The sequence below is a fragment of the Mustela lutreola genome, chromosome 2 (assembly GCF_030435805.1).
Source record: "Mustela lutreola isolate mMusLut2 chromosome 2, mMusLut2.pri, whole genome shotgun sequence".
Taxonomy (NCBI): Eukaryota; Metazoa; Chordata; class Mammalia; order Carnivora; family Mustelidae; genus Mustela; species Mustela lutreola.
Window position 1 is genome coordinate 218,555,432 of NC_081291.1, and position 25,318 is coordinate 218,580,749.

General features: G+C 46.3%; 1 protein-coding gene across 5 annotated transcripts in view; it reads right to left on the reverse strand.

Annotated features, from left to right (window-relative positions):
• The window catches only part of ERG (ETS transcription factor ERG), a 240,748-nt gene that overhangs the window by 28,982 nt on the left and 186,448 nt on the right, over nt 1–25,318 (reverse strand). For all 5 annotated transcript variants that reach the window (XM_059164732.1, XM_059164730.1, XM_059164735.1 and 2 more), the window contains one exon: nt 10,086–10,237. In XM_059164732.1, coding sequence (XP_059020715.1) covers nt 10,086–10,237 — 152 coding nt within the window. The remainder of the gene's footprint in view (nt 1–10,085; nt 10,238–25,318) is intronic.

Consider the following 25,318-nt stretch of genomic DNA (forward strand, 5'->3'; position numbering starts at 1 on the left):
GTTCCTTCTGTTGTGTGTTTAACCACTTTTAAATCTACTTTCCTTATATTCCCAATCCCATGCTTCAATTATCTAATACTCTTGAGGTCTTAATCATATTGTGTGTTGTTTCTGCTGAATCTTGGTCTAGGTAGATTGTTTCTTTCTGTTTTTGTAATTTGGAGTTACAGAGTCATCTTTAGGGAACCTTATATGCAGGAACTCTATAAAGTTTAGACTGAAGACCAGTCTATCCAGGAAGATCTACTATGTCCTTCTACCAGGTGTCTGAGGTTGTCCTCAGCCCATGACCACTTTACGATGCTTAATTTCTCAGCCTGGGGTTGCTGTGAGAGACACAGTTATGTGCATGTGTTCATAGGAAGAGATCAGGTCCAACTCCATGCTTTGTGCAAGATCAAGACCTCATCTCTTTCCCCTTTAAAACCCAAATCTGTGTATTATAGACACTAGTATCCACCCCCCATCCATGCCACCTGTGTCAAGGAGGTGACAACAGGAGGGAGAATATACTCTGTTCTCAGTTCCTCCCTTGTTTTGAGTCACTAAGGAACTCACTAACTTTCTTCCCACAGCTAGACATATCAAAGGGTGTCAGACTCCATGCTACATTTCCAGGGGCTCTGCAAGAGGAATGCCTTAAGTTCCTTTTAAGCTCAACATTTTACTAGGACCAAGAGTCTTCTCAGCATATTTTTTACCTATTTACTTTAAAACTTCCCCATTTCCAGTGCATGTGGTCAACCAAGCTTATGCAATGCTCTGTTTCATGCACTTATTACTTAATCAACTGTCAAAAAATTAATTGTACATATTAGTCATGCAATACCCTACAAAAGAGCCAGACATTACAAGAAAATATGCCTGTCCTCAGCCTGCTTGAGATTCAACAATTTAAGTATTCTATTCAAAAAATACATGATTAAATTATTTTTGCTGGGATCTTAACATATTTTTTGACATTCCGACATACCAAACTATTTCACTAGATGGAGTCATTCTCAACTCTTCTAGAGCAGATTATCTAGCTTTTGGATTTTATTTTCCTTCATTTCTTTCCCCTGGTGCATCTCCTTGGTTGTACCATGACAACACAGCTTATGTTCATGATGTCTTACATGCAATGACCTGTCCCACTTTAAAGTTTCTCCCTGCTTGGCTTCTCTTTGCACCTCTTTAGATGTTGGTGTCCTCAGAGTTTTGTTCATGGTCCTCATTTCATAGATCTCCCTGGACTTCCTGTCTACACTCATGTCTAGTTATAACACGCATACCATATTAGTTTCCAAGCATGGCCATAACAGCATACCACAAGCTGAATGACTTAAAACAACAGAAATAGGTTGTCTGAGGCTTGTGGAGGTCAGCAATCTGAGAGCAAGCCTCAGTGGAGCCCTGATCCTTCCAGGGCTGTGGGTAGAATACTTCCCTTGACTCCTCTCCCTTCTGGTGGCAGTCAGCCATCCTTGGTACTCCTTGGCCTACAATTGCACCAGTTCAATCTCTGCCTCCATTATTAGAAGACCTTCTTCCTTTCTCTGTGTCTGTGTCCAAAGTTTCCCTTTTTCTAAGGACGCCACTCATTTTATTAGATGAACCCTCATGACCTCCTCTTGACTTGATGCACTCTATAAATACTCTATTTCCAAATGAAGTCAAGTCCTCAAGCACTAGGAGTTAAGGCTTCAATGTACCTTTTTGTGGAGCCACAATTCAACCACACCATATGCGTATGTCTACAGATCTCCCTCTTTGAGTCTAGGGATTTCTCCCAAATGCTTGACCGGAATGTGAAAAGAAAAGCTACAGTTTTTGAAGGTCTTACTATGTCCTTGGCATTGTTTATGCACTCCACATGTATTTTCTTATTTAATCTGTACAGTGTCATACAAGGTAAGCATTACCATCCTCCTTATTTTGGTGCAGCTGCAGGCCAAAGAACTCCAAAATTAAATGACTTTCCAGATCCCAGAGCTAAAAGATGGCAGAGTTTGGGATCTAGCTGTGGTAACCCCTGATAAATGACTCTTAACCCTAAGATCTACATGACCCCCAGACTGCCTTGTGGGTAGGTGTCCCATGGGTAACTTAAACATGAAATAAACTGAACCAATTCATCTATCTAATTTTTTTCTATATTCATTAACATCCATCCAGCCACTCATGCTAAATCTAAGCTATTTTCAATCTCATCCCAGAAATGTAACATTTACGTGCTGAGCAACACGATACTCTATTTTGAACATCTCTTCGAGTCTGTCTTTCTTTCTTTCTTCCTCTCATCTCCTTTGAAAAACCCATTTCAGGATCTCTGAACAATTTAGCAACTGCTTCCCACCATTTTGTGTCCTTGTATTTCTCCCTGGTTAATTTTGATAGGGTAACACTGGAACAAGAACTCGGACACTGGAGTCAGACAGAACTGGGCTCGAATCCTGGATTTCCTAAATTATTGGCTGGGACATCCTGAGCCATGATCTTGGCTTCTCTAGTTTTAGTTTCTTTATCCATAAAGTAAGAATAATAAATAATATCTACACCATAAGGTGCTTGTGGGATTTCAATGAGATAATACTTTTTCTATAAAGTGGATGGCCCAGTACCTGACAATAGTGTGCACTCAACAGATGGAAACTCTACAATCTTTCTTTGTTTTTGGTTTCAGTCACACATAAAACCCCAGGGCACTTTCCTCAATCACTATTCAGCTTATCGCTTAGGAATGTAATTCATTTTGACTTTAGGATTTCAGCTTTAGCTGGTTTGTTGTCTGGTTGCTTGATTTGGTGCACAGAAGCAATTTAAACAGAAGCTTACAGAAGCACACTCCATGATGTAGACATAGTGTGAGAGATGCTTGGGAGCGTTTAGTGGTGTGATGAAGTAAAATGAAGACATGTTGTCTTACCAACGAGTTCTGTAGGTAGACATGAACTCATGCTCTGGTCTTACCTACCTGTGCAAGCACCCCTGGGAGAGGCATGTCCCTTCCTTCCAGGGCTCCATGTTCTCATGTGTAAAAGAAGAGGTTTGTGATGGTTTACTATGTCAGCCTGACTGGGTCATAGGACGTCCAGACATTTAGTTAAACATTATTTCTGCGTGTGTCTGTAAGGGTGTTTCCAAAAGAAATCAGCATTTGAATTGGACAACTGAGTAGAGCAGTCTGCCCTGCCCTGTGTGGGTGGGTTACATCAACTAACCCACCAGGGACCTGAATGGGGGGAAAAAAAAAGTAGAGAAAGAAGGGAAGGATTTTCTCCCTTTGCCTGGCTTTTGAGCTGGGACATCCATCTCCTGTGTTCAGGTCTCTGGTTTTCACGCTTTAAGACTCAGACTGAAATCTACACCATTGGCTGTCTTGGGTTCCCAGTTTGTAGACAGCAGACTGTGGGCTGTGGGACTTCTCAACCTCCATAATCACATGGGCTAATTCCTCATAATATATAAATAAATGGGGAAAGAGAGATAGAGAGATTGGTTCTGTTTCTCTGAAGAATCCTGACTAATACAGAATTGAACTAAGATCATCAAGAGTCTCGTACCTCCAACTCCTGTGACTCCACAATTCTTGCTAACTAAATCTGGATTACCATTAACTCAGTAAGTGCACATTGACTGACCTCTGCACACAGGCCACAAGCTTCCTGCTGCCTCGTCTGGTGATTAAGAATTCAAAAGACATATTCTCCAACTTGCAATCTAATAGAATAGACAGGTTCATAAATAACTAACTCTAATACAATAGATTCAAACATAATAGGTTTACCATCTGAGCTTGGGCAGTAAGTATACTCTTCTATCACTTGTTGTTCATCTGCTGTCAAAGCCCAGCTTGGAGATATGTAGGTAGAATCATGAGAAGGCCATATGAGCCTTGTGTCACTCCAAGAACTCAAAATCTTGACTTTACAGTAAGCCAAACCAGCAAAGACTCACATTGGGGATATGGCTTCTGTCTGCATAAAGCCGTTCTCTAATGTAATTCACTCTGTTTATAAAAGATATTCACAAGAAACACACTGGTGAAATGGAGCTCTATAATCATGGCAGAATGACAGTCATCTCTACAGCCTCGGTGGACCCCAAGGGAAAGTCCAGGGATCCTACATGTAGGGTTCAGAATTGAGGAAAACATCACCTTCCCCGTGAAACTTCCTTGCAAAAACAAGGATTATGTCCCCACATGACTTTTTATTTTGGCTGCCAGGAAGCTAACAGCCATACTGGAAGCATGGCTACAATATCTTGGCCAAGCTCGTGGTCAAATGTGGCCAAAATGGCTGCATTCTTCTCTCATGTGATTTTGGTTTTCCATTAATGTTTTTAATTTCTTCAGGACTGATTCCTAATTTCTTTTTGATCAGTAGTTTGGTTTGCATGTTTATCAGTAGTCTAGTTCACAAGGCATCTCAAATTCTCTGTGGGACTAAATAGTATATGTGTATTTAAGTAAGAATGGAATGTATTCTAGAATATAATGTGAAATGAAATAAAGCATGGTAATAAAAGAATTAGTAAGATGTCTTATGAGAAGCAATTATGTTGCCAAAAGATCAATGTTGGCTTCCTAGACAGGGGAGTTTGCCCTGAAGAAGGATTTGTGAGCAGAGAAAAGAGGGCTGAGGGCATGGGGTGGGCAGGATGTGGCAGAGAGAAATGGCGGCAGGTGCACAAGTATTTGAGAATCATATCATAAATGATACCAAGGAAGTATCTCTTGACTTGGCATGTTTATTGTCATCTATTTCATCCGATATTTTGAAACATTTGTCTGAATCAGTCATTTGAGCTCTCAATCCCACACTCTTTGGTCAGGAGCTACTGACTTCATGTGGATGGGTCTAATCTATTTCTGACCGGCTCTGGGTAATTCCTCTGTGATGGGCCTAAGAGTAGCAAGTCTTCACTGAGTTGCTCATGAATTGTGAAGGGGCCCAGTGAGGAGGGTCTGAAGAAGACACAATACCAGGAATTCCAGCCATGGGTGTTGTGGGAGTAGGAATAGGGCGTCTTAAATCATATAAGAACTTTTATTCCTGGTGACTGAAACACAGTAACACTCAGTGAATGAATGAATGAATGAATGAGTGTGTGCATGAGTGAGTAAGTGAATGAATGAAGCAAACAAGCGAGTGTGGCAACTCTTTATCTCTGAGACTTCTGATTGCCAGGACCGCTCATGCTCAAGGTGGATTTTTAGAAAATAAAAGTAGAAATGTTTGACTGAAAAATCATTCAATTACCTCTGAAACTAAAAATATACTATATGTTAATTAACTGAATTTAAATTTTTAAAAAAGAGGGGAAAAAAGTAGAAACATTTGAAAAGCCCAACACTTTTGTACCCATTTTAGGGAATAAAAATAGAGCAAAGAAAAAAAAAACTTTCAAAATGATGTAAGCTGCTAAAACCCGATGTCCTATTGCATTTTGGTCAGCATTTTGCAACTTTTAAAAAAAGTGGTTGAAGACTATGCCTTCCTCTTTGTTAGCCCTGTTGGTTAGCACATCACCAAGAGCATTGTCAATATGGAAAAAGCTACAGGGACTGCCAGAGCTACAGCTGGTGCCCAGAGGGACAGCATCCCTGATGGCGGATGCTTCATGAGATATTGTGAAACCGAGGTGCTTCAGAATACCAGCCTCACAGTGCAGTGGAGACCATCTGTCTCTCAACAGTGATCTCTGCTCACAGATTGATGCGAGGCAGATGTCGGAACACCCGGAAGTCAGATGCTTACATCGTGCCCAAGTCCTCTTGGCTGTTGATAGGAATGCAGCCCAGTGCCTACGGGCCTCATACTTTGCTTAGTCCAGACTGTCAGAATGGAGCCTGGGGAGCCACTCTCACACTGCCTTCTATGCCTTTAACTGTCCTGGGTTTTCCTGTGGATGCCTTGATGCATGGTCTCTGCATATTTTATTTTATTTTATCTTATTCTGTTCTATTGATTTTATTTTATTTTTCTTTTTTATTTGAGTATATTTGTCACATCATGTCACATTAGTGTGCTACCAATGATAGGTCCCAAAAATACATCCTCAAGGAGAAGCTTTAGGAAGACAAAATTCCTTCCCACCAAATGGGTGACTCTTCATTTTTTAAATTATTTGGGACATCAATGTGAAATTGTTGGCTATTTCCTATCTTCCTGGCCACTCCCACTTCTAAAAGTAACCCAGCTTGCATTGGTAAAATGGATAAGGTGTATTCATGTAAAATTTATTTGGTGCCTTCTATTTAGATTAGAGCATCTCAAGCCGTAGTATGCATGGAATCACCTGGAAAGTGTGTCAACAATGTGGGATCCTCGACCCTCCCCACATCCAGATTAAGATTGGATTAGAAGTATGCCCTTTCAAATCACAAGTTCCCCCTGATGCAAGTGGTTCTGATCATATATGGAGAAACATTTTTCAGTCGACATCCAAATCCAGTTGAGCCAACCAACAAAATGCCATTTCACCAGGCCACACGTGTTCAGCTCCTTATAAGACTGATTCCACTTAATGACATTCTGATCTACAACCATGTCAGGAAAATCCCAATCCCATGAGATGTAGACTTAGACATACAGATGTATACCAAATAGACAGACAGGTAAATAAAAAAGTACAAATGTGATTTGTTGTCCAACCAGTGAACTTTGAGAGGGGGAGGCACAATCTACAATTTTTCCAGGACAATAGGCATAAACCAGGGCTTTCTGGAAAGGCTGCTGGTCTCACTGATTGAACGTTTTTCTTATGACTTCTCTGCTCCTCTCCTACAACAAACCAAAGAATACATTTTCCTCCAGACTCAGAATGCATAGATGAGCCATCTTTCCATATTACTTTTCTTTTGATCCTATGAATGCTTAATCACGTACTGAATGAGGCATCCCCTTCTCACTGCCTGCTGGCGCCCTGGAACCAAATGACACCCACCTTTTGCAACTGTGCAAGATTTAAAGGTCTGCATTTTAAAAGCAGATGCTTAGACATAAATAATTTTTTCAGCTATCTTTGTGATTAACACTTCTGAGTATTCATCGATGTGTTTAACTAGTAGGAACTCTATGGGCCAGGTGGAACCAGGTTTGGAGAATTCCATCTGTGTGTGCAGAGTACTCTCTGGCCAAGATGTGCCTGCAGGAGGTACCTGGGTCCTGGGTCCTGGAGCTAGGGCTAAAGGTACAGATCCAGCAGCTGACAGAGCTGTCCCCAGGGCTTGCAATCTCATGGCCCCATTGGGGAATTATCTGGATTGTGCAATGTAGCCGTGTGTGTGTGTGTGTGTGTGTGTGTGTGTGTGTGTGTGTGTGCAGGTGGGTGGATGGGTGTGGGTGAATGGGTGTGTGTGTGGTGTGTGTTCATCTGTGTGCCTCTGTATGAGCACACACACGTGAAGCTTGGCCAATAACTGAAAGACTCACAACTTGCAAAACCAGCCACAGCCAACTCTCTTACAAACACTACTAACTGACTAACTGCCTGCATGAGCGTGAAGCAACCAAATGAGGGAACAGCTGAAAGAGAACTTTCTTCAGGGGATGAAACCAGCCTTTACACAAAACCTTAAGTGTGAGCCAATCTGCATGACCACCGTTCCACCCACCCAACTGATGTTTAATGAGTACCTACTGTACAATATCAGGAATGGCGGAAGCTCTGACTTGATTAAACTGAGATATAAATATCTCTCCTGTTTTCTCAACATTTTACTTAAGGTAGAAAGCCTCAAGTCTGTCCCTGTTGGAAATGATACTGATGACTTCAAAGCACATTGACCACAGGAGAGAAATATGACCTCAGGAGTAAACAGGGTGAGAGTCACCACGCATTACCTCCAGGGTCTGTGATTCTATGAGGAACAAAGACAAGACTCTCCTCAGACTGGTTGTCCTGTCTTAAAAAATGAAAAACATTGTTTTGCCTGAACTGCAGAAATGACACTCTTAAGAGACAAGGCTAAGGGAGAGACAGGTATGGGTGGGCACCCTTTGGGTTCCTCCCTCAACCTGCTCATACCCATACAGCATCTGAGGTAACAGCATCCCTCTCCTCCATTCCTCCCCAGGAACATCCATCCATGCTCCCTCAGCCTTTTTTTAGGAACCGCACAGCCAGGGCGCGTGCCTCGGACACTTGCTCCATATTTTTCCCCATCAGCAGGAAGTACCTTCTATGACCCAGAAGCAAGTCATGGGTTTCTGGTAAGTAGCTCCGCTATGGTGACAAACCAAATACAGGGCTTCCATATGAAAATCAACTGCCTTTCAGTCAACATCAAAACCTGTTTTGTCCCTGTCATCAGGTGCACATGAGCCTTTACCTTTGCTGTCCTCAGTAAAAGTCTCACAAAATGCCTCAAGATGAGAGAGAACCCCAAGAGCAATGCCCTTCCTATCAACCACACCAAATCACCCCCATGCAGTTTACTGAAGACCACCACCTACCCCCACCCTGCCAGTGACAATCCTGCAATAACACTCAGGCCATGAGCCCAAGCCGGATGTTCAGCCACATTCTCCGTGCACTGTGGTCTATGTGGAAGGCGACAGAAGTCCATGAACGTGACTGAACACAGACTAAGGGGCAGCGGAATGGGAATCACACCATGGAGGGGATTGGAGCCCGTTTGCCATCACACTTTACACAGATGAATTTGAGTGACCCCTGGAGCAAGGCTTAGTCAAGTTTGGGCAAACCTCACACACACACACACACACACACACACACACACACACACACACACACAGGTATCCTTTCATCCAATCCCCCCTCAGTTAATGCTCTTTGAGTACCTCCTGCATGTCAGGCCCTGTGCTTGGCCATGAACGTTGGGCCTTTGCGGGGCTGAGGCTGTATGGAGGGAAGAAGCAAAGGGTCACCAGGATGTGCAGCAGAATGACAGAAGAGAGGGAACACTGCAAAGACAAACACGGTAGGTGGGGGCTGAGGTTCATGGGTGGATTCAGGAATGGCTCTAGGTGGGGGGGGGGGTGCTCAGGAAAGTCCTCTCTGAGGAGACATTTGCACCAAGCCCTGATGAAGGATGGAACTACCCAGAATCAGGGGTTTCAGGCTGAAGGGACAGTATGTCCAGGCCCCTGAGGCAGAGCCAGAAGATGACCAGATGGCTGGCCACAAGGAGTGACAGAGGGGAGCCCACAGGGGCTGTATCAGGAATCAAGACTGAATCCAGCACCTCCGGGAAGAGAACAAAGTCACCAGGAAGGTCTTTCTGAACTCTAACTGTATCTCTTATTAATGGTAGGCCCTGGGAAAAGTTAGTTGACCTCTGGGAACTCCATTTTCTTTATCAGGGAAATCAAGATAGGGATTCTTATTTCCCAGGATTTCCTGAGATGGTGTCTCCAAACTGCTTACCAAAATCCTGGCATCAACTAAGGACTCATGAAGTTGTCACTGTAGTCCTGGTTTTTTGGGGTTTATGTGGCATATTTCCTCTGAGGAGCTATATGTAAGCCATTTCTCCTATTTCTCTTCAGTTTTTGCTCAACAAGTAAGTTCCCGTCATTCTCCTCAAATTCAGAGCTATTGCTTTGGTTGGAGTTTAGAATTACCTCTGTGGCAAAGAATTACTCCGGTTCTCGGAATCTGCATTGTAGGCCAGGGATAGCTGGAATTTGGACTTTGAAAACAAGCAATACACTGCTCCCAGCTTTTTATTTTGCCAGATAAGATTTTCTTTTCAAAAGCTTACCATCTAGTAAGAAAAACACTTCATTAAAAAAAAAAAAAAATACCTAACACCAAATAATCTCAGAGAAAGGGCAATTCTTCCCTTGAGAGGCCACTTTTCATGGATTTCCATTCTCTCTCTCTCTCTTTCTCTCTCTCTCTCTCTCTCTCCCTCTCTCTCTCTCTCTCTCTCACACACACACACACACACACACACGCACACATCAGTGGACAGCTCACCCAAGGTGGCCAGACTCCTGCTGGCTTCCATGTACAATAATTCCTTTAGACCAGTGAGGGTGACGGAAGCCAGAGGCAGCAAGAGAAAGCAGAATGGGGCTCTGGAAAGGGGCAGTTTGCAGACTGAGCAGAGTGAAGTATGAGCCTCTGACCTGCTGGGACGATGACTCTGCGCTCGTTCGTAGTCATGTTTGGGGGCGGCATGTGCTTCTCCTCCACGTAGCTGCCATAATTCATGCCCACGGTGTCTGGGCTGCCCACCATCTTCCCGCCTTTTGCCATGCTGCATTCATCCGGGGAGTTCCTGAAGGGGAAGACGATAAATCCTTCCATTATTGCTGCCACCAAGAAGCCTGCCTCCCAGCCTTCTTGTGATACGTAGAGAGAAGCAAGGAAGGACCAGGTGGGGAGGCTGATGAAGGAAGACAGAGGTGTCAGAGGGCACATATGGTGTCTGCTCCGGGCTGAATGACCGTGTCCCCCCCACCAAGAACTCTTTTTTTCAAGCCCTGACACCCAATGTAATGGTATTTGGAAGGGAGGCCTTTGGGAGGCAATGAGGGTCCCCCTGAGGTCATGAAGATGAGGCCCCCATGATGGGATTAGTGTCCTTACAAGAAGCTAAAGAGACCAGAGGACTCTCCCTCTCTGTCTCTGCCTCTGAGGATAGATATACCATGAAGGTGGCCGTCCACAGCCCAAGGAGAGAGCACTCCTCAGGCCCCAACCCTGCCAACACGTTGGTTTTGACTTCCAGCCGCCAGACCTGTGAGAAATAAATTAATTAGTTCCTGTTGGGTAAGCGCCCCCAGGCTGCGTTGTTTTATTCTGGCAGCTGGAGCTGTATTAATATGGTGCCTGTGCTTGGTGGAAAGACGGGGCGGGCACAGGGGAAGTAGAGCTAACACCTGGCTTCTGTTTCTTAAACCAGCTCCTTCTGAAACTGTCATGTCAAAACTCCCCTGGTGACAGCTGTTTGGAAACACTTGCAGGGACGAGCGAACTGCCATTGCCTCTCTCTGTGACTTGAAACAGGCTGGGTACACAGATGCTCGGAGGTAACCCCAGCTTGGAAGACACTCTGCCAGGCTTATCCTAGAATGACATCCCTCTTGCAAACCTCAGAACGAAATCCTTGTGTCCAATTTCAAATCCCTACAGCCAATCTTGGGAGCTTTGAAGGCTTGCTGTGTCCCCAGCTGAGGTGCGGGCAGGCAAAGCAGAAAAGGAAGCAGGACTGGTGCCCTGGGAGGAGCTGGGAGACAGGACTCAGCAGCCCTGAGGCTGAGATGTGCGAAGCCAGCTCTGAGCATGCAGAAAGGGGTCAGGATGGCAACCGGGAACTGTTCACAGAGCTGCTCTTACTAAGGCAGTCACAGTCATCTGAATAAAGACAAACCTGCCTTTTTTTTTTTTTTTTTTTTTTTTGACAAATAATTCTAGCTAGTGAGATTTGAAGGTTATAAGATATGATGAAATATTTAATAGGGAAACCCCAAATGGAAAATCCAACTTAACCAGAAAACAGGAAAATACATCGATGTTGATTAGAAGGTGAACCCACAGATCGTCAACTCAAGATCACTGTATCCAAGGGGCCTTGACAATTGGGTTACATCTTCTAAGGTGGATTTCTGGAAATTGCCTCTCAGGTTCTACCCAACAGAGGACTTTCTTGCTTTGGGGAATCTCCAAATTGTCGTTGGATATTGGATTTCCCTCCCAGTGTCTAAGGCCTTGAGGTTGTGGGCTCTACTCCAATGAGCTTTTCTTCAACTTTACCACACCTCACTAGCTGGAGCTCTGCAGCCAACTGGTGGAATCATGAAACTATGAGCCTGGCATGGACCTGACCTTCAAATTTGAGAAGGCCAAAACCACTGGAGGCAGAAGAGCACTCTCGGGTGGGATGGGGCCAGGGGTGGGGGGGATGGAGTTCATTTGAGAGCCAAAGATGGGGACAGAAAGGTCAGCTGGAGGGACAGTGCCCTGGGAAGGGTTCATTCAGCATCTTCAGAACTCCAAAAAATCAAGGTTTCTGGAAATACATGGTCCTGCTTCATGGCATCCCCACAGCTGTGCTAACATGAAGGAAATTTAAAAACAAAAACAGTCTGAGTTCCCATGGTGTGGATTCTCTATATTTCCACTGTGGCCTACACATGCATTATTTCCTGCTGATGCTACTTTTCCTGGCTTCAAACACTTATCTCTAGAAGCGCCATCCTAATATCACTACTGGAATGTCTTCACTTGAGACTTCATTTCCTGTCCCTTTGGAAAATTCCATCCGTTGAGTGGAGGGTGCATGTTTCGCTCTATTTGCCTCAAGGAGAGGAGTTACTAGGGACTAGAGGACAGAGTCTAAAAGATTCGGTTCTTTCAGGAAAACGCTTTAGATGCTGCTCAGAGGAAGAACATGACTCCAGCTACAACGAAAAGGTCTAGGTGAGCACTGCAGGTTCCCTCCTCTGCTCATCCGTTCAGACCACTTTAATTGAGTGCCTGCTGTATACCAGGCACCATAAATCCTCTGTTCTCCAGCAAGACAGGTTAGCCTTCCCATTCAGCTTTCATTGTTTAAGAAAAAAAAAAAAAAAAAGGCCACATGGGCGCCCCCAGATCCAATTTTCAGAAGCTGCTCCTTCAGAACATCGTACTCTGTTTTAGCTTCGGAGGAAGATACAATGGAACTGTGTCCTTGATCATGTCAAGTAGTTTTTGTAAAAACTCTAAGGGAACTCCAGTCCCAGAGAAGGGAGAGTGTCACCCCACAGGCCTCCGACATGCTAGTCTCAAGCAGGTAATCAAGGCCCCGGGGCCCCGGGTGTGCTGTTCTTGCTTCTCAGCTATGTCCCCTTGTTTATTCTCTTGGGAATTTTAACAGCCCAGTGAGGAGCAGAATCTCAGGTGGGACCTGAGTACACAAAAGAGAAGGGGCTTGTTCAGACCCCAGAGCCAGGAGGGGTCAGAACTAAGACTTGAAGCTGGACAGCCTCACCTGTCCACGCTTTTAGCTCCTGCACAGAACCCCTCCACCAACGAAAAGGAAGATGCTGTCCTTCCAAGGTAAAATAGAGCTTAATTTCAGAAAGGTATCGAGACTTCCCTGCCCATGTGTTACTCTGGCTTAAGGCATGCATTGTCCCACATGCACAATTGCTTTTTTTTTTTTTTTTGAAGATGTTATTTGACAAGAGAGTTGCACAAACAGAGGGAGCATCAGAGAGAAAGAGGGAGAAGCAGACTCCCCACTGAACAGGGAGCCCGAAGGGGGGCTCCATCCCAGGACCCTGAGATGATGACCCAAGCTGAATGCAGATGCTTCACCGATTAAGCCCCCCAGGCGTCCCCACCGTTTCTAATGGTGTTGTAGCCTCCATTCATTACCCGGTACAACAGATGTGGGACACACCAGGACATGTCTAAAAAACCTAAGCAAGGGGTAGGACAATTCCTGGAGTAGAAAAAAAATTTTTTTTTTCCCCTGAGGCATCTATTTAGACACCAATTTATTTAAGAGAAAAAAAAAAACCACACACACACGCAAAAAAACTTAACATGATTCAGAAAACAAGTGTCTATTTAAAAGTCTCCCAATAAAAAGATGTTCAGTTCGTGGCCCAGGTGTGATGAGGAAAGCCCCAGGCTGTGGAAATCCACCTCCTGGCTTACAGCCCTGCAACTGCACAGACGCTGGGCATTCTGAGGTTTGCAAGTCAGCAGGGAGAAGCTTCCCAGGAACAGTCTGGTTGGTATTCCATTGGCAGCAAGCCCTGCCTGGGAGAGAGGGTCATGTGGTCTGTACTCCACCGTGATAAGGATTTGGGCCTTCAGTGCAGTGTTTTTGAAATGCACATAGCAAAGCACATCCCTTTTAATATTGTATTCTTAGTACTTGCATATGTTTCCAGCAGTTTCTGAGAAAGTTCTAAGACAATTCATTAGATGCTTGCTAAATGGGCAATTAATTTGGTGAATGCGAGATGTATCTTATTTCGGGGGGGGGATGAATTTCTTTTTTGCAAATAAGCATCACTCAGGTTACTTCTCTCAATGACTCTTTCTTTTGGGGGCATACAGAAATTATTATGCAAAGCAAAATTATAATGAGAGATCACCCCACACCTGTCAGGATGGCTAGCACAAAAAAACAAAAAATCATAAATGTTGGCTAGGATGTAGAGAAACTGGAGCCCTTGCACGCTGTTGGTGCGGCTGCACAATGGCATGGCTGCAATGGGACAGAGATTGGAGGCTCCTTGAAAGTCTTTAGAAAAGACAACCATATGACCCAGCGGTCTCATTTACACGTATTTATCTGAAAGAATGGAAATCCAAATCTCAAAGAGATACTTGCACTCCTACGTTCATTACAGCACTATTCACAATGGTCAAGGTGCAGAAACAACTTAACTGTCCACCGTGGGTGAATGGACAAAGAAAATGTGGTGTATACCACAGTGGAATGCAAGTCTTCTCTAAAAGACGGAAATCCTGCAATTTCTGAGGGTGCACGAAGCTTAAGGACAGACATTATGCTGAGTGACATAAGCCAGTCACAAAGGACAAATACTTCAGACAAATACTCCACTTCACAGGAGGTGTCTAATATGGTTAAATCCAGGGGATTAATTGATGTGGTTTCCATTATTCCACAGAAGCAGAGGTTTCTCTCATGGCTTCTCCTGAAGAGAACTGGGTGATATCGCAAGCAATAGCCTTCCCAAGATCTGATCACAGATCCAGAGCATTCCACACAGCAGCAGGGGGGCTGGTGACAAAACAGAGTGCTCCAAGCACACAGATCTCTGCTGCTTTGGTTACAGAAATCAAGAGACTACACATGCTCAGCTAGTCCTCCAAACTTGCCATTTCTTGACACGCCGCAAAGAATTGGCCACCCCAGGAGATCAGGGAAGGGATATCAAGAATAATGAAAATAACAAAGAGAGAGATCTTGAGAGAGAGAAGGCTATAGATGCCAGTTTCCACAATCTTCTATTTCTGTGTTTTAAACTCATATTGACCTCCGAGAATGCCTAAGGCACTGCAGACAAATATTTATAGACCATACTTGATTTGAACCTAGGCTGTTGGGGTCCTGAGTCCAAGTACTTTGCCACACACTCTAGGACCTCACATAGCAAGGCCCTATGTTATCTGTAAGTCATGTCTCCTGGATGGGAGACATAACTGAACAGACCTTCAGAAAACTCTGTTTCGTTACTGTTGAGTATTTTCAGAAGGATATCCTGGGAGTGGCCCCGAAGGCAGTTATGGGGAGATTCACAGATGTGAGCTGTACAGGAGCGGCCACATGCAAACAAAGGCAAGGTCTCCAGGGAGAAGCCAAAGATGGTGTGTTGATGTGGACGTATGTATGAATTTTGATTAGTCTAGTTTTTAAAAAAATGTTGATCATCTCAATTTCCAGCTGAATATCAAGTGCTGCCCCCCACAAGACTTCCTTGAGGTCTCTGCAGAGACGATGGGCTTACACCAGTGAGCGTGGCAGGAAATCCAATGAGAGGTCCCCATGCTAAGAGGCACAGCAGGAAGGAATCTGATCCAGAATGTGGCCCCAAGAACTGAGGAACAACCAGCACAGAAGCTGGCCCATCGGGAAAAGAGTGGGTCTAAGGTTTTAAGGTCAAGTGGAATGCAGCCAGAGACAAAAGCTTCATTTAGCTGTTGCTATACATAATGCCTTATTTTTTAAAAGAGTAATGCACCTGTGAAAATGTACTGGGAAATTAAAGTCGGGTCTTTGTTTTTGAAAAACAAAATAAATGTGGCATCTGACATTGGTTTTCTCCCATCAGAGACTACTTACAGCAGGGGAGATTCCATCATGGAAAGAGCCCACAGTGAATGGCACAGATGTGGGCATTAGCTTGACCAGGATGGAGCCTCAGCCCTGCACTGTCATCTGTGCTGTGTGAATGGACCTCATTTATCCAAGAATGTCACCAAACACAGCCCCAGGCGACAACCCTGAGCTCACTAGCCCCATTAAATCTGTGATTCTCCCTTACTTCACAACACTTAGCCTCCACTCACGGTTAACTGGGGTCTTAGAAAAAGTCCAAGGCAAGTCAAAATCAAATCTGGAACATCAGTATACTTCTAGAAGTGGATAGAGACAAACCCACAATCTACCTATTTTATCGATTCTATAAAATAGAATCTATCTATTTTCTTCAAGAACCATCCTTCTTCTTATCCCTGAATTCCTTTTGCCTTTAGGAGACGACTGTCACTGCCTTGCTCTCCACCACGGGCTTTACTTCCAGATTGATCTTCCCCAAATACAAATCCTTGCTGGCTATGTGCAGCCTAAGCCCTTTGCTGGGCCATAGCTCCTTTGGATAAACCCACACTCCCTAGATTCTCCCTAGCCATGAGTCTTCTCGATTATTCACTCCTCCAACCAGTATTTATGGTGCAAGTCTGCAGGCCTTGCGCCAGGTGCTAGGGATACCCCGGCATCGCTGTTCTCCTGGTGTCTGCATTTGAGTGAAGGAAGCCCCTCTCCCTGAGTCGACCTATGTTTGCCCTTGAAGACCACATTCTCCATCCCCCCAGCTGTTATATGGATAAGCAAGCTGACGTTACTCTCAGGCAGTCTTCAGTTCATCACCTTTTACTAGAATGTCACCATCTTCCCGAATGTTCTTTTTAGTTTATTGGGTGATGAAGCTCCTTAAGAGAAATATGAAGGTTTTCTCTGGCGGCTCTGCCCTAAAACTGACCCAAAGAGGAGTTCCGAGAGAGGGCCCTCCGTGGGAGGCTGGCCCCGGGCACGCATTCCCTGCCTGTCTCAAACCAAAAACCACCTTCTCAGGTGGTTTTCTTCCTAAGAACCCTAAAAGCACATACTTAGACCTAATCGACCAAACAAACTCCTAATCGAGTTTCATAGCGTGAATTGAGGTAAGTCACCACAAAAGGTATTTTCAGGACCCCAGACAAGGAGGGGATTGTCTGGAGAGTGCCGGGGTAATTTGTGGGTCTGTTTTATTTCTGAATCAGAAGCAGTGGAAAAGCTGCTTCAGACCCCATGGCCTGAGCAGCGGGTGGGGCTCAGCAGTGATTCATGGAGGGCTCCCTGCTCAGACTGAAACTGTAGATGTTTGTCTTCGCAGCTGTGTGTTATTTTTACCCTTACTAAATACGCTCTCTTACACCTGGAATCCCAGGCTCTTCCCTCCAGTCCAGTCCCCTTCCCCTTCTCCAGAGCAGCTGAAGACTCGGTTAATTAAAAGTCACCACCAACACACCAACAGTTAGTTCTTTGTCCCTGAAAGAGGTCTGAAGTTTCCCTGAGTTTCATTATTGAAGTTTTTAATTTCTTTTTACAGCTGAAAATGGGTATCGGTGAGATCTTCAAATATGGGGAGAATTGCATCCTTTTGGGATTCATCATTTGGAAATAAAATATTCTATAGAGTAATATCTCTAGTTGCATGCTCAGGATGAAATGTGGCATATTTTCTACCTTGGGAGTTGTCTTTTTTTTTTTTTTTTTTTTTTTCACTTAAAACACTTTCATTTCTCAGAGAGGAAAGATTTAACCCCAATAGCCACCAAGGTGCTTCAGTTTTTTATTTTCATAACAGGCTATGTAAATTCTGGTTGACCAAAATGATTTCATGTTCAAGACAGAAAATGCCGGGGCACCTGGGTGGCTCAGTGGGTTGAGCCGCTGCCTTCGGCTCAGGTCATGGTCTCAGGGTCCTGGGATCGAGTCCCGCGTTGGGCTCTCTGCTCAGCAGGGAGCCTGCTTCCCTTCCTCTCTCTCTGCCTGCCTCTCCATCTACTTGTGATTTCTCTCTGTCAAATAAATAAATAAAATCTTTAAAAAAAAAAAAAAAAGACAGAAAATGCCAGAGAAGGCCCCATGTCCCTCTGCCAATACCCACAGTGAGCCCATGGGATTCTCATGTGTCATAATGGGGAGCCGTACTCTCAGGCTCTCTTGCTTTACAAAATGGCGCCCATCCACTTGACATCCCAAGAGATGGCAAAGACAGCGATGAGTGGCTGCAGAGGAGAGGGGTTGAGGAGAGGTCTGCCCCAGATAGAGAAGCAGGGGCAAAGTCTTTGTCTCCCTCCTGACTCTTCCCTGAGTGAGGCTCTCAGTCTGTGTCTCATTTTTTCAGCCCAATGAACTGACATCGGTAAAGACTCAAGGTCTGTTATGAGTAGGACAAGCTATTACTAACTGACCTCACTATCACCGTTCGGAAAATTCACTAGCTTGCATGTCTCCAGCACTGTGCCACCCACACCTTGGAAGATGGCCAAGCTTAATTAGGAAGCAACTTGTATGCCAGTCTGATTCAGAGAATGCTGAGGCAGAAAGGAGCAAATGCGATTGTCGCTGTGGATTTCACTGTCCTGACATGATACATGAAGCCTTATAGAAATTGTAGGAAAATACACATTAAGTCAAATCTCCAGAGTCAAAGTAGAAAGGCATGGAGAGAGAAGAGTCCAAGAAAACCATGTTCAAGTATCAAATATTGGGTGTTGCACAGGAAATGAGGGAAGGTAGCATCAAAGGATCTTCAGCCGATAGTCCATTCTGTAGGGAGCTGCTGGGCACAGCTCAACACAGACGACACCCAGGGCCCGGAACCATCCCCATCCTAACCTTGAGAACGTTTTTATTCTTAATGTCACCCCAGTGCGTATTTCCTGAGAGCCACTGATGGGCTTGGAAGGCAAGTCTCTTCATCGTGCTGACAGTTTTTAACAAGCAGTTTTATTTGGAGACATCTGACCAAGGTAACCTGAAGGTGAAGGCAGGTACACTGACCGGCTGTAATAGATTCAAATGAGAGGCAAGTAAATGGTCTCTAAATGTGTCAAATGGTCAGGGTTCAGATGTCATGCCTCTGAGACAAGCGAAAGCAGGGTGAGCTCGTCTGTCCCATGGAGGAAGCTGTGCTCTGCGGCTGAAGGAAGCGGCCTGAGGCAGGGGAGAGGAGCCGGGCCTGGTGTCCCAGGTCTGTGGCAGGTGGACATGAGCAAGTTATGAAAACGTTTGGAAACTCAATGGTTTTCATTGGGGAAAAAAGGGTAGAATCATAATGCCATTTCATAGATTTAGTGAAGAAATTGGAAGATGTACTGTGTATTAAAATCTATGAATAAATCACGGTGCGATGTGGAGATATTGATGAATGCTGCTGTCTTGGACACTTTCCTTCCTGCCCAGGAGGACTGGGCCACACCCTGATGCCTGCCACGGCTGGGCCTTGAACATCCCTCGGTTCTGGACTTGTCACTCGATCCCACAGGAGCTTCCTGACCTTTGATGGACCATGAGCTTCTTTCTCTCTTTTTTTGTTTAAAGATTTTATTTATTTATTGGACAGACAGAGATCACAAGTAGGCAGAGGGGCAGGCCGAGGGGGAGGGGAAGCAGGCTCCCCGCTAAGCAGGGAGCCCAATGTGGGGCTCGATCCCAGGACCCTGAGACCATAACCTGAGCCGAAGGCAGAGGCTTTAACCCACTGAGCCACCCAGGCGCCCCCATGAGCTTCTCGTTAAGTGTCTTCATAGCAGCTAACACAATGCATGATGCAAACACTAGTTAAATGTTAATGTAAGGCAGGTTTTCTCAGTTTTGATACTACTGACATGCGGGGCCAGACCATTCTTTTAGAGGTGGAAGAAGGGGGATCCTCTCTGGTATACTGTAGGATGCTGAGCAGCGTCTCTGGCCTGCAGCCGTGAGTTCCCAGGAACACCCTCCGGTCGTGGCAATCAGTAATGTCTGCAGACACTGCCAAGTGTCTCCTGAGGCGCAATCACTAGGGTCGGCAACTACCAGTTTCGTGAATTAAGATCCACTGGACTCGGGCAAGGAGGCAAGAGCCCCTCCCTTTTGGCCTGGTGTTTACGCGCGCTCAGTGCGTGGCCCCAACATGTAGACTGCTACTTAGAGGGGCCCAGGCTCTAACTCAGGAGGATTCACAGTGTGGGTTGTCCACACCTCATTTGGGGTATGTCCCCAAACCCTGGGTTCATCCTCACTTCCCTCTTTCTCACTGCGTAGTCCGAGCCATCAGCAAAGCACATCAGTTCTACCTTCAAAATACATCCAGAATGCCATCACCTCTCCCCCACGTGCCGACCCTACCACACTCACCCAGGCCCCAGCATCCCTTACCCTAATTCCTGCAGAGGCCTCCTCACAGGTTTCAGCTTCAACACAGGATTCAGGGAGACCCTGCTAAATCCAAATGACATCAAACCCCAGCCTCGCCTGCAGCCCCCCGACTCACTCAGAGTGAAGCCCACCGTCACTTGACCTCAGTGCCTGTTTGTGCCTTTGGTCACTAAATGTCAGTCACAGTTGTCCCCTAATGCTTCAGGCTGACCTCAGGGCCTTTGCATTTAATACTACTTTTTTCCTGGAATAGTCTGCTTTTTAACCAGGGGGCATTCTCCCTTACTACCTTTGGCACTTTCCTCAAATGTCGTTTTCTTAGAGGTAATGCTCTCAGGCCATCCTACCGACAGCAGCGACCCCCTTTCTTGCTTTATTTTTCTCCTTCACATTTACCATGATCTAATCGGCTCCGTGTTTTAATTAATTATCTGAATCGGCGGCCATCTTCCCCACCAGAAAGTGAATAGAGCAGGGCAAACTTTTTGTGAGTTTTATGACTCTATGTCAAGTACATATAACAGGGACTGTACACAGTAGGCACTCAATAAATACTTGTTGGATGGATGAATGGCTACATGCGTAACCAATAGGTCTGAGGCCAAGATGGACCAATCAGGTGACTTCCTTTCCTGTCATCGTTACTAAACCCCAGGTGGCACGCTTATTAAATACTATGTTAAAATCCCTGGCTACCTGGTGCTAGGCTGGAATTACCCATCCAGCGAAACTTCTTCCCAGACCACACAGAGGGGCGAGACCCAGTCTTCCCCAGCACAGGGTCAGCCAGGCAAAACCCCGCTACGGTGTGAGGTGGGGGAGGCGCTCCTCGGCCAGGGAGCAGACCGTCCTCCGCACACTGTTTTCTCCCAGACCCTTCACTCTCCGGGCCACTCAGTTTTCATCTCTCTGGATCCTGCAACAGAGCAGTGGTTCTCAGTCCCATGAGCATGGGAATCCCCAGAGGGCTCATTAAAACACAGAGTGCTGGGCTCCCTCCCAGAGTCTTGTCTGATTCAGCAGGTGCGGGTTAACCCCAAGGATCCGCCCGTCTAACAGCTCCCAGCTGGTGCTGAAGCTTTGGATCCTGGGGCTTGACTTGGAGAGTCCCCAAGCCGGGGAACCCGCCCCTAACTGCCTCAGGTGAGAAGTTAATGACCCCAGGTGGTCTGGGAACGGGGCTGGGGCAAGATCCACAGTATGGCACGCAGATTCTCTATGTTCCAGCTGTGATGAAATTCCAGGTGGACCTGCATGGGATTTTCATTGCCTGTGGAAGGATGCAGGAGATACCCCATGCATCATCCCTGAGATCCAGCTGACTCTGAGTCAGAGACACTCAGATCCCCTAAAACAGCTGTTCTGCATACAGTGCTACTTGCCTGCTCATGAAAGGCAATTCTGTTGTGGACACGTGTGTGTGTGTGTGTGTGAGAGAGAAAGAGAGAGAGAGAGAGATTTCTTAGCCTGTCTTTCCTATCTACAGTGGCTTCAGCTTAGCAACATCACAGCAAATGAAGGCCATCAGCAGGGGACTCACTTAGAGGCCAGGTGAGCAGTGAGCCCCCTTCCCCCACCCACAGGGCCCTCTGACTGTGCACGGACGCTTCTCTGCTGTGTGAACACGTGGGGGCTTCTAGCACGTAATGCTGGAGTGAAGGAAGGGGGAAGGTGGGGTGTTCTTGGACTACTGAGGCTGGGAAATGATGTCCTGTGTCTACACAGCATCCAATGAGTTTAGTGTCTGCAAGAACCGTGTGCTCTAGTACAGCAGCAGCCAAGCCAAACCCGCAATTACTTCCTTGTTGGCTCACAAAGCAGTGGTTCCTTTCTCTCTTGTTTTCCTTTTATTATTTTTTATAGAGCGCTATTATAACGGCAACAGATCGCATTTCACCACTTGTATTTCATTTCAGGAGCTTGTGAGCACATAAGGGCTGAGGTTTTGCAGAATTCTATCGTTCAGGGAGGAATGAAGTTCCTCCCTCCTCCCAAAGCACTTGGTCTTTTCCTCCTACGGGTAATGGATGGATAGGGACAGATAGGACCATTCCCAAGGGTGGTACTTTATGCAGAAGGAGCTGGGTCAGGTTCAAGACTTGGGTCTTGACAAGACCCAAGCTACAGAGTGCTCCTGTCCTGGGGGATCTTTGCAGTGAGGAAGAGCAACGAGGGGCTGCAAAGGGAACAGCTCACGTATTGCAGCCAAAGCCCAGTTTTTTACTTGGGTGAATTCTCCTTGAACTTGACTCTAAGAGGTGTATGTGCCGCATAAAAGTCCACCACATGGAAGCTCTCAGCAAGGACAGTTAGAAGAGGATGCTGAGCTGGGGGCCAGGAGGTAGCCCTCTCTTCTTGCTTCTGTCTCTAACTCCCTGGTACACCTGGCCCGAGGCTTCCAGGTCAGGAGAGCTGGTGGGAAGGTGGCAGCTGTCTCTGCAAAATGCTGGGAGATGGAGTGTTACACCCTTGTCCCTGGGGCTCATGCCTTCCCCCACAGTGTCTCCGCCATGAAGCCTGCAGGATAGGACCTCTGTCTCCATGACTCTGCCTCTGCCCCTGACAATTCAGGTAGGGCTGGTGCAGTCAGGTGCCCAGTCGAGGTCTCCAGAATGAAAGCAGAGTGAATGCAAGTCCAGGGCCTCTTGTCTGGAGCTGGAACTGATGTGTGTAAGTATCACGCAGTGAGTCAGCAAACCCTGCAGGTCTGAGCCACAGCCATCTTCTATCTGCTAGTCGGGCCTCTAGAGGGAACAAGCCTTAGCTACACTGATGGATTTTGAGTATTCCCTTCCCCCATACCCTTCAGGCAGCCTGCCATGCCCTGAAGAGCAGACTCAGCCTGGCCACCCACCTCTTGGTATTCTCCTAGATCCCAGTGAACCACAGATCGGATATACCACCCCCTCTACAACTTCCCATCCAGCCAGGCTGAGTCCCTTAGTGACAAGGAAATGATCAACCCAGGGGAAATTTGGTTTGGAGGTCTGAAAGGAATGGCTCTACCAACCACTGACCTGCACAATGTCTGGGAGCACCAGGTATGGCCAAGTTTCCTGTGTCCACCTGGCCAGGGCATCACACCCAGTGACTAATCCAACACTAACCAAGGCATTGCTGTGAGGATATTGCACAGAGGCTGTTAATGTCTATCACCCACTGATATTAAATAAATGCAATCATCCTTAGTAAGGTGGGTGGGCCTCATCCAATCCGTTGAAGGTCTAAAGAGCAAACATTGAGTTCTGCCTAAGGAAGAGAAAGACTGTAGCCTCATTTTCTGCCTCAGTTTTCAGCCTACCAGCCTGCCTTGCAGATCTCAGATGTGACAGTCCATAAAAATGAAAGAGCCAATTCCTTAAAACAAGCGTCTAGACTATCCATTGTTTCCCTGGAACTCAATGCACCAGGCCAGGCCCACACAACTCCAGCAGACACATGGAGCTCTGGCAAGGCTGGGCAGTATATTTGTCTCTACTACTGAGAGGATCCATGGATGTTACCTCCTGTATCTTGGGGACGGGTAACGATGACACTGGTGACCAGCTGATCTCTGGATCAGAGCTAAACTCTACAAAGCCTCGGGGTTCCTGGAGCCCCTCCCTGCCAATTTCACACCAGATCTGCCATTTTCCTTCAAGGAAACATATGGCTCTTGATCAAAGGTAGATGGAATCAGCCATGCTCTCCTCATGGACGGCACCTGCCAAACATACCACTTCGGATAGGGGAGGAAGACCAGGATTACAAGGCTGACTTCCCTCAGTGTCTACCACCAGAACAATCATGGTTTTCTTTAAAATCTGGGACTTTCTTTAAAACTCCTATGATGGGAACATTTGGAACAATCCTAGGATTTGGGGAGGGCCTAAGAGAGAAAGGCAGCAAAGTTTCCATTGTTGCCTCACAAGAAAACTCATCGGTTCCTCCAAAACTGATCACATTTCCCAGGAGAGAGAGACCCACCTCTGTACCTGAGAGGAACCACCAATGGGCCTGTCCCCATCAGCCAGGCTGGCGAATGTGGGAGAAGCTTCCTGGGAGCCCCATCCTTCTTGGGGACCCAGCCCATGGGCCAGGCTCAATGTTCCCATCCCGAGGGGAAGCACAAGCCCACCTCAAAGGAAATGGGTGTCCACTTCTTCTGCAAGACAGGAGTCTTCTCCTATTTACATGTCCTATTAGATTCAGGAAGAGCCACATGGAAACAGGAGAAGGTTTTGTTTCCTCATCTCCTTGCTCTGTCTCCCTCTGAGGCTGGTAAGTGCAGGTTAGCAGTTCCTAGAGCTGGCGGGAGGCCAGCCTCTGGAAACAAGGGCCGGGGTCCAGCTCACTCTGCTCATGGCCCAGTGGAAATCACCTCAGCGCCCTTTGTCCAAAGTGTTCTCTCCTGCTCTCTCCCACACGCAAGGTCCCCCTAACACACACACACACACACACACACACACACACACACACACACACACACACTGATGTATTCCCTGTAACTAGCTCACAGCACGATGACCAGTTAACAAGCCGTGGAAACGTTCTATGGGATGCACAGATTTACCTGTGAAATATGGACACGAAACCATCAACTGGCCAGGACTCGGCTACTCTGGACCCTTGGACAGCTTTTATACCGAGGTCCTTCCACCTTCTCAGGACTCTGGGAAGTACTGCCTTGCTGGCCTGCCTCGGCTTGAATCCCATTTAAAAGGACGGGCCTCATAGCAAGATTCAACACCAGAGGTACCGCTGCCGTTTTCCAGAGCGGCCAGATGCACCGAGGGCACAGGTTTCACTTCTTGGGGCCGGGGAAGGCCCTGACATCTGCTGCCTCCCTGTTTGGCATGTCAGCCTCACCTCAACATCCCCACTAAGGGACCGTGACTTGTCACCTTCGTCAACTGCAAGTTGACGCAATGGTTTTCGGAGCTTATAAAACATGACAGTTACAGAAAGCACATTTAGAGTTAGATATGTATGTAGCAAAAGGAGCCTATTAGAGTTGAAACAGAGTGGAAAATACACTGGGGGGTGGAGTCAAATACCCCTGGTTGGAACCCAGTGGCTTTAAGCTGTGATCTCCAGTTAGCCAGAAAATTCCTGAGCCTCAGTTTCCTCTTCCATTGAATGGAGAGGAGCATTCTTCCCAGGGCTGCTTGCAAGACTGACAGTTCACTAGATATAAAAGGGCTTTGTGCCTAATTCAGCATT